At 40.1% G+C, this 14,291-nt stretch overlaps 1 protein-coding gene across 1 annotated transcript in view; it reads left to right on the forward strand.

The window, feature by feature from the left end:
* tmem260 (transmembrane protein 260) overlaps positions 1 to 13,799 on the forward strand; it is a 32,714-nt gene extending 18,915 nt beyond the window's left edge. Inside the window, exons 4-16 of the mRNA XM_036594079.1 lie at positions 989 to 1,166; positions 1,573 to 1,686; positions 2,274 to 2,453; positions 3,765 to 3,805; positions 5,429 to 5,515; positions 5,756 to 5,864; positions 6,436 to 6,608; positions 8,443 to 8,614; positions 9,046 to 9,185; positions 10,686 to 10,862; positions 12,138 to 12,191; positions 12,325 to 12,409; positions 13,053 to 13,799. Coding sequence (XP_036449972.1) covers positions 989 to 1,166; positions 1,573 to 1,686; positions 2,274 to 2,453; positions 3,765 to 3,805; positions 5,429 to 5,515; positions 5,756 to 5,864; positions 6,436 to 6,608; positions 8,443 to 8,614; positions 9,046 to 9,185; positions 10,686 to 10,862; positions 12,138 to 12,191; positions 12,325 to 12,409; positions 13,053 to 13,313 — 1,771 coding nt within the window. The 3' untranslated portion in view covers positions 13,314 to 13,799. The remainder of the gene's footprint in view (positions 1 to 988; positions 1,167 to 1,572; positions 1,687 to 2,273; positions 2,454 to 3,764; positions 3,806 to 5,428; positions 5,516 to 5,755; positions 5,865 to 6,435; positions 6,609 to 8,442; positions 8,615 to 9,045; positions 9,186 to 10,685; positions 10,863 to 12,137; positions 12,192 to 12,324; positions 12,410 to 13,052) is intronic.
* The last annotated feature ends 492 nt before the right edge of the window (positions 13,800 to 14,291 follow it).

Consider the following 14,291-nt stretch of genomic DNA (forward strand, 5'->3'; position numbering starts at 1 on the left):
CTTTTTTTTAATAATATTTAAAGTAGTTATGTTTGTTGGACATGTGCATGCATTCATTACAAAACCCGCCACACGAGTGTTTTTGTGGGTTACAGGGATGCAATATTATGATAATATTGTGATAATGACTAACAATGATTGTATTTTGCAGGCTTAATAAATGTAAATGCCACCAGTGTTAAATTAAGCAGTTCATTCACTCTGTAGAGAAACAGTTTGACATACAGTGTGTTCTATAATCATATGTAACAAAGTGAAAACCTTATATAAACTACCAGTATGGCTGACTGTAAGTGAAACTTCCGGTAGAACGGCAGTGCAGAGCTATTCAGTTGCAGTTAATATTGTGGCCTTTTGGTCAGGGCCAAACCCCTAGAGTGGCCACCAGCTGCCCAACCAGGCTGCTCTCTGCAAACCCCCACCATATGGCCACTCATTACTGCAAACAGATTTAAATTGAATATTTAATTGCCATAATGTCAGACCTTCATGTAGCATCCAGTATGCTTTTGTGGTGTCCTGTATTTCTGTCCCCTTAAGAAATAGCTAAATCAAACATACAAATATGGCTAACCACAAATGAAAGCTAGTAGCTAATTAGTATGACTTTATTTACATAATGCTAATGGATGGCAATTCACTTTCATTCATTGTTAGAAACATTAGCATTTTTGATTGAACTGTTTGAGCATGATTTGTACGACCTATGTATTTCACAAAGGGGTGGTGGTAAGTATTACATCAGTATTTATTTCTGCTTATAGCAGTAACAGTGGCACCAAAGTAACCTCTCTTCATTACTGTCATGTACAGTAGAAGTCAGAGACTATAATCCATACCGGGTTGGGGGATTAAGGATGTGTAGCTTTTGTTTATTAGCTGCAGTGAAACAGAAGCTCAGCAGTAATCCCAGAGAGAGAAAGTTGCCTGTGCGTGCAGTGACTCAGGTAAGCACCCCTTAGTGTTGTGGTTGTTCTTTTTTCCTTAGGTTGGCTGGGCCTGGTCCGGGAGCTGTCCTGGCAGGAGGCCTTTTTGCCCTATCCAAACTGGTATGGCAGTGGTCAACAGTGGCTGAGGTGTTCTCTCTCAACAACTTTTTTGTGGGTCTCCTTTTCTCCCTCTTGGCCTGCTTCCATAAAGCAGAGAATGTGGCTCAGAAGACAAAGGTAATAACACACATTCACAAACAAGATGGCTCTTTTTGATGACTTGCATATCTGAAGAGCCTTTTTTTGGTTTTGGTGAATTAAGACTAGACAAAGGTTAGATTCTATAAAACTTCTCTTCAACTTTGAACTTTCAGCATAACAGTTTAGACCAAAAGGTGAGACCATTGTTTATTTTCATGTGTGACTCTTACATGAGTACAAAGGTCTGACTCTTGGTAGCTCTAAGAGCCAGTTGCTATTGGTGAGCTGAGCCAACTGATCTGACTCGCTCATAGGAGCAATTATAACTCATCAATGCGATGTTTGTGTTCGCTTTGTTTCCAAAATATGTGTTTTGTTTCAGTTTGATGCATCATTAATCTTTTCCGAAGGCATCTTATCTTCTTCTTCTGCCTGTCCCCAGTTTGCTCTGTGGGGGGCGCTGTGCTGTGGACTCAGTTTGTGTAACCAGCACACTTTGGTCATCTATGTGCTCATCATCATTCCCTGGGTGCTGCTCCAGCTCTACTCTCACAATGTGAGTATTGAGAAACAGTCATATTTCAGCACAGAGGTGTGTGTGTGTGTGTGTGAAGTGTAGTGTTCATTTAATGTCACAGACTGCATGGTCTGCTGCTAACCCGTATTTTAATATTATTTTATGCTTCTATATGGAAACATAATTATGCATGCAATGTCCCGTCTTTTAACAAAAATTAGAGAGAAAATTGCCCAACACAGGGAAATGTATTTAATTGCTTAGCCCTTGTGCTCAGCTTGGACAGCCTTGAAATTAAATTGCTTTGCAAACCAGTTAAGCACTCTATTGGACAGGAATAGCTCCCACTCTGCTGTGATTGCTGAAAGTGTTTAGGAGCTGGCAGGCTGCTCTGTAGATTACTGGACACACTGCCAATCTGCAGTGTTTTTAAGGAAATTGCTCCAGGGGAGGGCACACAACCCATCCAGGGCTGAGTGCTGTTCCTATGTGTTTGTGTGCTAATAATGTGTTCATAGAGATTTTTAAACAGTGTTACATTTACATTTTAATATTTAAATTTTATCATTAAATGAGTATTTTACTCGTTGCAAGGCTTGATTATTTCAGTAATGTTGTTTTTTCAGGGCTTGTGTTTTTCGGTTTTATTTTCTCTGGGCCTGTGTTTCCTGGCTGGATTTCTGCCCTACCTCTACCTGCCCATCTCCTCATACCTGAACACAGCCCGCTGGAGCTGGGGGGACCAGACATCTTTAAGCGGCCTGATCACACACCTGCTGAGGGCTGAGTACGGCACCTTTAGCCTGGTACACGTTCTCCCTCTTACAAATGTACACATCTGTGTGTGTGTGCCTCTGTGTGTGTGTACAGTACCAGCCAAAAGTTTGGACATGTGTACTCATTAAAAGGTTTTCCTTATTTTTACTATTTTCCAAATTTTAAGCATTTAAGCATAAGCTTAAGTCTTGGAGAATTTGTCCGATTTGTGCCCAATTGTGTCCTCAAGGTCTGTCCAAATTTTGACTGGTACCATGTAAAGTGAGAGCAAACAAGTACTGAGACACTTTTGTTTGTGTTAAATAATATACTTCCAGGGCATATATCCCCATTAAATTTACATACATAATGCCTTTTGACTTTTGTACTTATAAATGAGAACAAAAAAACAAAGCCTAAACAAAGATATGTTTAAGAAAATGAAACTAATAGGGAAGTATTCAGGGACAACAATATTAAACAACTCTTGAGTGGAAAAAGCTACAGAGCCATAGCGTCCCTGTCAGTAAAGTTGATTGGATAATATGCAAAACTGTACCCAGACAGGTGCGCTACACATGATTTCAATTATGTGAAATCTAATGATGAGGAAGAAGAGACACCAACAGTCACTCCAGTAGAGTTGCAGGATGAGCTGAAAGCAGTAGGAGCAACAGTTACACAGAGAACAATAAGCAGTGATGTGGGGCTACTTTTCTGTAAATGGTACTGAGACATTACACATCATCAAAGGAAACATGAATGGAGCAATGTGCTGAGACATATCAGAGGAGAATTTAATCTTATCGGCCAAGAAACTGAATCTCGTGAGAAGATGGATGCTTCAACAAGACAACAACCCCAAACACACAACCAAAATAACTCAAGACTGATTTCTAAGAAGTTGTTCTCGAAAAATTGAACCACAATGCTGCAAAAAGCTAATTACTTCTTACCATACATGTATTGAAGCTGTAATTACCAACGGATTTGTGACAAAGCACTAATGTTTTTAATTTGTGGTGTCTGAATACTTTTTCCCTATCATTTTTTTTTTAAACATATCTTTCTTTATACTTATGAGTACATACTTCTTTGTTCTTATTTATAAGTACAAAGTCCAAAGACAATATATGTGGAAATTTGAAGGAGATGTACTGAAAGTATATTAAACAACAAAAACCAAAGTTTCTGAATACTGTGTTTCTCTTCACTGTGAGTGTACATTCTCAATATATTTCCCCCCGCTTCTCTCCCACACCCACAAATGGAAGCTGAACACTCCTAGCTGAAGTTGAAGACTATATAGAATATGTTGACTTTGCCTGCTCTTAAATACTGTGTGTTTTTCTTGACCACAGGCAAAATCAGAGGGAAAAGTTAACATGGGGAAAATGCTTCAGTGAGTATACCAACTGTTCTTAGCATGACCATATTTGGTGCTACACGGTCAGAAACAAAGATATTTTTGAGACATATCCACACTTTTCTCCCCACAGTCAACAGATAGAGAGCCGAGAGAAGCCACCCAGCATGCATTCTTTGTTCTTCTAGTTTCCTCACCTCTCTATCAGAGCTGCATGGCACATGCTTAGCGGGCCAAATCTGGCTGCAGTGTTTTTCTGCACTCGCTTTTGAAATGATAGCAGGCATTGTGAGCGTGACAGGCTACTCTGATGACAGCCAGTGCAATATACCAGCAGATCTGGAGCTGCTCCATGGCCCTCCCTCATCATGTGTTTGGGTGCTTTCCTCTCTCTCACTCTATCTCTCTCTTTCTCTCATCTCAAGTCAACCTACTACCACCACTTCTCCACCCCTATTTCCCATCGCCCCCCCACTGCTGCTTACCACACAATTTGATGGACAGCCATGCAAGGGAGAGAACGCGACAAGCACGTCACACACAGCGTGTAAACCTGCCACGAGAAGCTGACGCAGTCTCTCAGTCACACACACACAGACACACGCTTTCACATGCTTGCTCTCACAGTGCCTAAATAAGCTGTCAGGAATAGAGACGGTATTAAGGCGTATGGCAGGGTGCTATCTCTTGGACCAGGGAAATTTACCCATTGACTGGTGACTGGAGACAGCTAGAAAGAAAAATCACATGAAGTATTTGAATATATGCTTGTGTTGACCTCCCAAAAATTACAAAAACAGTTAAAGGGCGACTACTTACAGTAATATGCAAAAGTCAGAGAGCACCATTCACTTATTTAATTTCAAGTCAAAATGGCCATTAAGTACAAATTATTCATTTTGCAGCACCAGGACTTTTTTTTAAAGAAACATCTGCATAGATATTTTTTCAAATCTCCAAAGTTCAGTCTTGGAAGTTGGTTTGATTTTCTGCTCCTTACAATCCAAAGTTAATCCCAAACACATTAAGTGATGGGACTCTGGGACAGCAAGTCCATTATTTTGAGAACAGCATCAGGGTTGGCTTCTTGTCAGCTACACAGCTACACTTTGAGATTCATAGCGTTGAATTGTCTTCTCGTAGTGGAAAGATGGACAGAAACACCTGTGGATTTGTCAGTTCTGAATCAAGAGTGGAGGTTTTTTCTACTGTCTCTCAAAGATTAAAGCTGTAAGTGTTGTTTATCTGACAGATACAGTTTTGATGGTCTACCAGGTCTTGTTAGGAGACCTATCTTTTAATATTGTTTTGAACATATTTTCATGTGTTCTTCTCCTTCTTTATGCAAGTGCATTATCTTCTATCTAATCATCTCAGAAAAATATACTGAAAAAAAGATTTAGTTGGACTTAATGGCTGTTTTCTCTGGAAATTAAATAAATTAAGGGGGTCTCTGACTTCTGTACAATATATAAAAAAAAAGATTATGTGTATATATATATATATATATATATATATTCATATAAAATATTATATATATATATTCATATATATATATATATATATATATATATATTTGTTGTATTTTGTAACACATATGGACCCATGGAGTGAATGAGGAATGAGCATATTAATAACTGCGCTTCTGCTATTTTTCAGGGCTCAGTTGAATCACTGTGTGGCAGATCTCTCTGTTCCTGTGTTATTATTAGCACTGATTGGTCTGCTGCATGCTTCATTGAAAAGGTAGGTTTCATTGGACAAGTCTACCTATCACAGTCACCATGTAGAAAAAGGATAAGATCTTGTTAAACACGTTTGTTACCAGATTGATACAGCTGGATTTTGTGTTCTATTTAAAGCTTGTTCTGGGTTCGAAGAAACCATCACCATTAAAGGATACAGAGAATTTGATGTCACATGAAAACACGCATGTCATTTATAGGGTAGTAACCCCTTTGTTTACTGCTTGTATTCAACCCCCAGGAGGCACTGTGCCTTTGTGTTGCTGCTTGCTGCTATGGTGAGTCTCTATTCTGTGTTCTTTGCCTGGAGAGCCAACCTGGACATTGAGAAGCCCCTGCTGCTGGGAGTAGTGAGTGTCTGTTTCAAACTGCTTCTACAATGAACCAATGCCTAGTTTCAGTTATGCGTGAGCTGAAAGTAAAGCTAAATGATTCATTGTTTTTAACGTCAAAATCATGATTTAAAACAGAGCAATTTTCAAAACGCAAGAGCAGCAACATTAATTATATGCTATATTATTAACATTGTCTTAACAGTTTTTAAGAGGGGAAATTTAACCTAATAACTCAGAGCTCGTGAACTGGCAGTCTGGCACAATGCATATAAGCACATTCAAACCTTAAGTCCAAAAAAATACATGTGCTGGTCTTCTTGGCAACAAATACTTAATTTCTAGAAAACAATCACAAAATTGGTCCAAAAGAATTGCAAGTACATATCTTTCTCAAATTGTTTAGCCCTAGCTGGGAGTGTAAAAAGCCTATACTCTCTAAGCAGACAGTCCAGTTAAGGACAACACATTTTATGTTAATTTTAACACAATCCATTTGTTGTTTCACACAGACATTGTTATCAGATTTTTAACACAGAAATGTGCTCTAATTGCAGTTTGTGTGTTGTGTGGGTGTTTGTGGGGGCAGGTGGAGCGGTTCTGGCTGCAGGCTGACGCTGGTGTTTATGTTCTGGCTGGTGTGGGGCTGAGCTGGTCTGTGTGCTGGTTGAAGAAGCGACTGAGCTGGGGTGCTGTGTGGACCACAGGGGCGTGGCTTCTCACTGCTGGACTGCTCTCACAAATGATCCACTCAAACTATAGGTAAGCAAGCATGTGTGTTTTTTCCCCATATCAAACCAAATGCAACTTCACCAAGAGAAAATGGAGAGTAATGAGTTAATTACCATAGAACTAATGTCTTCGATTACATGTCTGCAGTTGTTCTCCTGGTGATTATCCTGGAGAGTTTTACTGCTGCACTTGTATCTGTCTGATTCATACTTTTAGATGTTTCTGAAGGATTTATTAGTTGAATCATGTGTGTTAAATTAGTGGGTTGTAAATAATTAATAACTGGTTCATTTAAAGGACTGTTATTGACAAAAGCTGTAAAGGTGTTTTGGTCTCGCTTAATATGGATATTTCACTATGGTCCCCTATAGATCATTTACAGATGTTCAAATTGTTAACAAACTGTCTGTTGAAATGTTGATTCTAAACAGTGCTGGGGTTAGAGTTAGGGCTAGGACCAGAGTAAGGGTTGGGTTCTGGGTTGAGTTTAAGGTTAGAGTTAGGATTAGAGCCAGGTTTAGAGTTAAAGAAAATGATGGCCAGTTTAGTAGATATTTAGTTGAATGTAACTTGAAAGTAAGTTAAGTATCTACAAAGCATCTAAAGTGGACTATCCAAATAAAGTGTTACCGGCTTTTCCCATATAATAGAATAAAAGTTCATCAATGCAGACTAGTACAGGTTTTTGTGAAAACTTTTTTGGCTAGATGTCGGTGAACAAGTAGGATCGTAGTTTATATGCCGAAAAAGGACTTTGTTATCGGGATGCTGTTGTAGGGAGCTACACTATCAAGTAACTTTCAGAATATGAATTGTCCCTCAGCTTGTTACAAATACTCTTTCATGCCATATTTGCTGCCATTTCCACTCCACTCTGTACCGGTTGGGTTGCGAGGTTTCCACTCAGCCTCGGCCATGGTAGTCACTCACCACATTCCTCAGCACGTCCATGCTTCATCTGACTTCAAAGCTCTCGGGTTCGCAACGTTCCGTCTCTTTGACTCTCCACTTGATTAGTTATCCTGGCCACGCTAGTCACGCAGATTAAAGCCGCGGCATTCTGTGGTTGATTAGGCGTCCTGGCCGCGGCAGTCTCGTAGATTAGAGCCGTGTGGTTTGGTGCATGGCTGCCTCGCTCTGCACCGCACCGCTTTGATCAGCCCGCTGGACTGACGCACTTGTCGGCGCTCATCACACCTGTCGGAGGCTGATTAGAGCAGCGAGGCGCTCCGCTGTGTCATCTGCGAGACTTTCACTCACCACGTGCCGCTCCGCGTGGGAAAGGAGCTGACAGCAGACCGGCTGGAGACATGATAGTGTCACGGATCCCCATCCTTTTCATCATTATCTCTGTTAAATGTATCATTGTTGTTATCATGAATTAGTTCTCACACATGGGCAGATACAGTGCTGTGCAAGTCATTTGGACAATGTTTTTTGCTTGTAGACAAACCTTAAAAAGTAACAAGAATTTTTTCATATTCAAAAAATGTTGTTGATACCAGAGATGGTTAGAAGCACAGATTTGGTTCCTATTCAGTGCACCCTGGCCATTTCAGGGATTTGTTTGATTCCAGCACTCCTGATTTAACTTAATGAAGTAGGTATTTGCTGGTAAGCTGGTAGGTTTGGAAATAGTTAAGCCAACAGACATAAAATCACATTTTATATTTTTTGTATTTTTTGTAAAGTTAGCTTTTTCCAAGTAAATAAATCTCCCAAGTAGCATGAATTATAATTTTCTCACAATTTTGAACAAAGCATGTTGATGTTTAATATACCAGTAGTGACAGGATTTGCCCCAGTAGTGTAAATAACTGCATTCATGCACAATTTTAAATATTTGCATGTATATATTTTCCAGAGAGTGTGATCAGAGCAGGAACGATGTGGTGGAAAAGTTTGCTCGTGAGGTTGTATTTTCGTTCCCAAATGGCTCATTGGTGCTGACGCGGGGTGATCTCCCCGGCAACACCCTTCGCTACTTGCACTACTGCCAGGGCCTGAGGCCGGACCTCAGCCTTGTTGACCAAGAGGTAAGTGTAATGCACATTACAGTTAAGACAAAGGTTAGTGATGCTGATATTTTATTATGCATGTGTACATTTTACTATTCATTATATATTAAACATATTTTTTTCATTGCATAATGACTTCGATAGTTTACACTTTCAGTTTACATCTGTACTGGCAGGTTCTTATCAAATTCAAATCATAATAAAATACCTTCTGTTCTTCATACAAACACAAATGTAGCATCAATTGAAAGATTAGTATTCACACTTTCAGTAGAAAAGTTTCAATAGTTTCAATAAGCCACAAGTTAGAAATAATAAATTTAAGTTTACAACAGGGATTTGTTATAGCCAGAGATAGCAGCAGCTTCTGAGGGTTTGTTAATATTTTTGTTAGGTCTGTATTCATTTTAATTTTAATGTCTTAATTTGCTCTTTTTGTTGTCGTTCAGATGATGACATATAGCTGGTATGTGTCTAAGCTTCAGCAACATCTTCCTGGAGTGAAGTTCCCTGGGCACCTTTGGGACCCAGTTAACACTGAAGAGAAAAATAGCTTCAATATTGAGCAGTTCCTTCAGCACAACACTCAGTGAGTTAAAACTGCACAAACACACTTTTAGAATGACCATTTTCGTTGTATCACCTTTAATGCCACTGTGCTAAAAACTCCATGGCTGTCCATTAGAACTTCCAGCTAAAATTGCATCAGCTAATAATTAGTTATAGATTATATCGCCTGTGATTTTATAGCATTTGCTTATGTGGCACAACTCCCGACACAGAGAGGCAAGCATGTGAAGAGAGTTGGGTTCTATACTACCTCCATCCACCAGACGGCAGTATTTCCTTGCCAAAGCCCTGCAGCCTTGAGTGGGGGGCAGTAGTCACCAGAGGCGCTACCCTAGGGGCCCAGTGCACTGGAGAGAGCATGCAGCAAAAAAAGGAGAAAACAGAAATGAATGACAGAAACACATACCAAGGGCTAGTTTTCTGTATACAGATCAGTTTAGTCTTGGACTAAAAAGGATTTTAAGTGAAGAATTCCCAGTGATATAAAATAGTCCCAAGACTTGATTTTTGCAAACCAACCCTAAACATTGGATATAATTCTTTAATTGGCTACGATTTGCATTTTTGCCCTTGCAAATTGATTTAAGATGAACATCTGATATCAGGTGAGATTTTAGGCTGCTTGCATTAGTGACAGTATTTTTCAGAGAGCCATATACTGATTTCCTATGTTAATATGACTTTTGTACATCTTGGCTGATTAGCTGGTGTTTCTTGGCTTTAAAACAAATTTGCTTCCAAACTATTGATGCGTAGCTCTTCCCGGTTATTAAATTTGGAAATTTGGCTGGCTTGATTTTTTTTTTTTGTCTGGCAATTTGGCTTAATCAAAATTTCTTCAATTACTCTATCCACTTTTCTTCAATTGCTCAGTCAACTGTAACAGACTTACTGTAACAGCAAAAGAATCCAGTTAAACTCTGCAAATGGGATAGCCCTAATTGACTGCTTGTTTCTGTTAAAGAAAAAATGTTTCCAGTTATTGGACTGAGAACTGGTGAACAAGAGAAGTGGAGTTAGCATGTAATTATTAATAATTACTTATCTTTCCCTCTCTCCCTTTCCGCATCTCGCTCTCACTTTATACATATATATATATATCGCTAAATTAGATCCAGAAACAGTTCAAATATATTTCTCTGACAAACATATTGGCACTGAAGAAAAAAAAACTGTTGAAGAAAACTGTCCATCCAGTGTTGTACTGTACTGTATCCGTTATATTGCTCATCTGACACGATAACCTAGTGATTTTCCTGGGCTGTTGTTCTAAATAATATAACATTTTGAAATGTATTATTTTGCCTGAACATATATCTCTTACTGATAATCGAATATAAAATTGGTTAGAATGCCATCTATAATCTATGTAAAAAAACATTGATCATGAATGAGTATCAAGTGAACTTTTTTTTTTTTTTGAGAAATCACTGAGAGTAAATTGTGCATCATTTGAAATAACAACTCTCATTTTGTCTCATACAACTGTAGCTCACCTGTCGTGTGTTTGTGTGTGTAGCAGGCCTGTGTTTGTGTGCATTGGTCTATCGGAGGGGGACCCAAGCTGGGAGAGGACGTTCTCCCGCTGGCCGTGGGGGGTGTGTGAGCAGCTGGTGCCAGTTACCAGCCGCTTGCACCCTGAGGAGTGGGCGCAGCGCACACAACACCTATACAACTGGAGCCAGCCACACGACAGGTGAGTTTATTTCACCAGGCATGTTTTACATACAAAGATCTTTGCCTTGGTGAAAGTGCATGTTTAATATATAACATGCTAGACAGACTTAGCAAGCATGCTGAACTATAACAAAAGTCCAAGAGAAATAAAAAAAAAAGTGTAATCCTTTAAACTGTATGCTCACATAACTATGTACCTTACATAGTAGTTCTGTAGTATTTACTGCACAATTCATGTTCGTTACTGGATTTTCTATTATCACTTAGTGGTAACTTCTACTACTAGAAGTTACCAGTAAGTGACAATGATTAACTACTTAATATTAGTAACTGGATAGTAGGCCTGCAGTGAAGAAGGGAATACTGAGACTGAGAAACGCTGCCATAGAGCACATTTCAGCACTGAGCGTCAGGGTTTTTACCAGGTGCGCCTCCCTACCTTTTTACACTTGATGTACTTCCGTTTAAATGTCCTCTCTCCCCACAGCTACTGAAGTCCACTTAACCACTGCACCAGCATCCTGCTGGGAAGGCAGCCACCGTCTCCAGCTTCAAAGTCGTTATTAGTCTACTGACCCCACCCTAATGACTTTCTAAACTGCGGCGTGTCAATACGTGTGTATAAAGTGAAATTAGTTCTAGTCTCGGGTGCTGAGGCTCTGCGCGCCTGCCTGGTATTCAGCAGGCTAATCGGGGTTGAATGGTGTGACATTACTCTCCTCTCGGCCGCTACAAGCGTGTCCATCCCTGCCCGCCAGCCAAATATTAGCGGGGAAGTCACATGCTAAAATATTCCTTTGAAGGAGAGGCCGCACGGTTATGTGCAATGAAATGGAACGAAAGAAATGCAGAAATATGTGGGTCATTTAGTGCAGGGAGTGCTTCTGAAGATTGCAGTCTGCTGAAAATCAGCTGTCGCATGTTTTTAGGATGCTAAGAATATGATTTTCAGGATTGCTGTCTGTTTTTTCAGGCCTGCATGCCAACAGAAAATTGAACACGAGTAGTTGATACCGTCAGCATGTTTAGTGCCGTATTTATTCTTGAAACATGATGTATTTTTCTAAATGACAAGGCTACGGTTGTATTTTGTGTTGTCTATTTCATCTCCCATACCAAGCCACAATAAACTAATAGAACTGATATTGTACAAAAGGATGTACTGTGTTAAGTAGAATGGATTACAAGCCAAAAATCCTACCTACTACCATTCACATAGTATTAACTACAGTGGTCACATAGGTAGTCTGAGTGAAATATATCTGTAGATTTTTGTGTTCTTCCCCCATCACAGCTTTCCCCCTGGCTCATGGGAAAGAGTGGCCAATGAGGAAATGTGGCAGGCCAGGTAATATAGTCCACTTTACTTCCAGCAAGCCTGCTACTTCTTACTGCACTTGATCTTACCTTGTGCTGTGTTCATAGAATTAAAATCCCATTTCTACTGGAACCAGGATGTCATTTCTCTGCTTGTGTTATAGGATGAAAATGGCATTCTTCCTCTTTGACCTTGCTGAGAGGATGGAGGGAGGGGTCCAGGCTCGTCTCTATGACCTCTCTTACAATGTGAGTATGAGATAGTAGTGGATGTGGAGGTTTTAGCTAGGGTAGCGTTTTAAGAATTTGCTTTGAAGGACCTATCCAGTTCTTTTCGGTTATGATTAGAAATTATGAGTGTTGGTTGGTTGTTGAAGCAGCACATGTATTTTTCTCATTATATGACAGTTAAAGGAATGGTTCTGCATAAAAATTAATTTACAATTTATTTAGTTGGTCAGCCAAGACATGTTTGGTGTTTAAATCTTGCTTCTGTAGTTTAGGTGCTGGAGCTATGAGGCACCCAAACAGTAGAAGTCAATAGTCACCTGCATCTTGTCCATAAATACATGCCCAAAACATCTCTCAACCTGCGGTGTTGTGCCAAAAACTCCCCAGCTCCTCTTAGCATGCACATATCTTTAGTTCAGTTCAATCGTGAGCAGTCTCTGTAGTGTCTGTATGCCTATGTGACGTACATGAATGCCACAGGCAGTCGAATTTCAGCACAACACTCGTGGCTGCCGGCTACACATTGACGAAGTTTTGGTATGGCAGTATTGGTATTTAGTAGCCCTCCTCACTGCTGGATTAGCTTTTGCATGAAATCTAAATTTATTTGTAGGATTGTTTCATTGTTACATTTTATCTATTTTACTGTGTTGATTGACAGCTGTACTGCCAAATTGTGGATGCCCAACCTGACTATCCATCCAATTGGGATAAGAACCTGGCTCTTGCTGCAGAGAGGTTGCTCCGCTCTGGGGGCGGCAACCATGAGCCAGACTCTCTCCTGAGCCGCAGTATCCACCACTTCAGCCGCTATCTTCAGAGAGAACCCACGGACCCACAGTGCCAGGCCATCCGCTCAGCCATCGCGCATCTCCGCAAAGGAAGAGAGAGGCTCAGAGACTCTCAAAGGCAGAAACACTAGATCTCTACAAAACCATTGTGAAAAACTTGGGAGGACCAAGAAATACCTACTCTAGGTAGCTGTCTGCTCAGAGAGAGATTTAAACAGCCATCAAGATGGGAAAAGGATGACAGAGACTGGAATTCTAAGAGTGCTAAGTGCTGATGCAGGTATGATAATGTGTAGTAAGCACAGAGGTCAAATCATGCACTGTTGATGTGAAGCAGAGTGATGGACATTACTGCTCAGTGGTGGTGTAGGGTCCTGTTCAGTACTGTACAGGGTACTGTGGTGTGCTTAAGTGCTGAATATAGAGGATGATTGTGTAAGCTACAGCATGTCTTTGAAAAACTGAGCAAAATGGCCATTCGTTTTTTAGTTGGCTGTGGTAAAAACTGTCAGTTAGGAATTGATGAAGGCCTTACAGTTTCACTCTGGAATTGTCTAGCCATTCTGATCTTTTGTTTACATTGATTTTATGGGGTATATAAAATTTTCTAAATACTGTATCTTGTCTTGGGCTCCTGTATGAGTGGTTGTTTTGGCAACATTTGAATATTCACAATGATAATGTAAAAGCACAGTAATTGTTTTTGAGCTGACAGACTAAATGTTTTGATACAGCACAACACTATTGTCTGAGATGCTGGGCAGTGTTTCTTCAGGTGACATCTTGGTCTGAGAAGTGTGAGGAGCAACTGTTGGGTGAAGCTGGTAGAAATAACACTGTGAATTGTTTGAATGTTAATATTATATTAGTATCCTCTCTGCTGATAGGCAGACATCACTCTCTTTCTCTCTTTCTCTCTCTCATTTTCTGTCTGCCTCTCTCTTACTCACTCATAATTATCCTTTAGCCCTCCTGCTGTCATGTGTCTCTGGCTCCCATATTAGGAGCATGGCAGTCTGGGATTGAGATCGGAGGGGAACCCAATTTGGGAGCAGCCATAAGAGATTAAGAATGGCCTGTTAATCTGGGGCAGCCTCTTAAAATGGCCC

The sequence above is a fragment of the Colossoma macropomum genome, unplaced genomic scaffold, assembly GCF_904425465.1.
Source record: "Colossoma macropomum unplaced genomic scaffold, Colossoma_macropomum, whole genome shotgun sequence".
In the NCBI taxonomy this organism is placed as follows: Eukaryota; Metazoa; Chordata; class Actinopteri; order Characiformes; family Serrasalmidae; genus Colossoma; species Colossoma macropomum.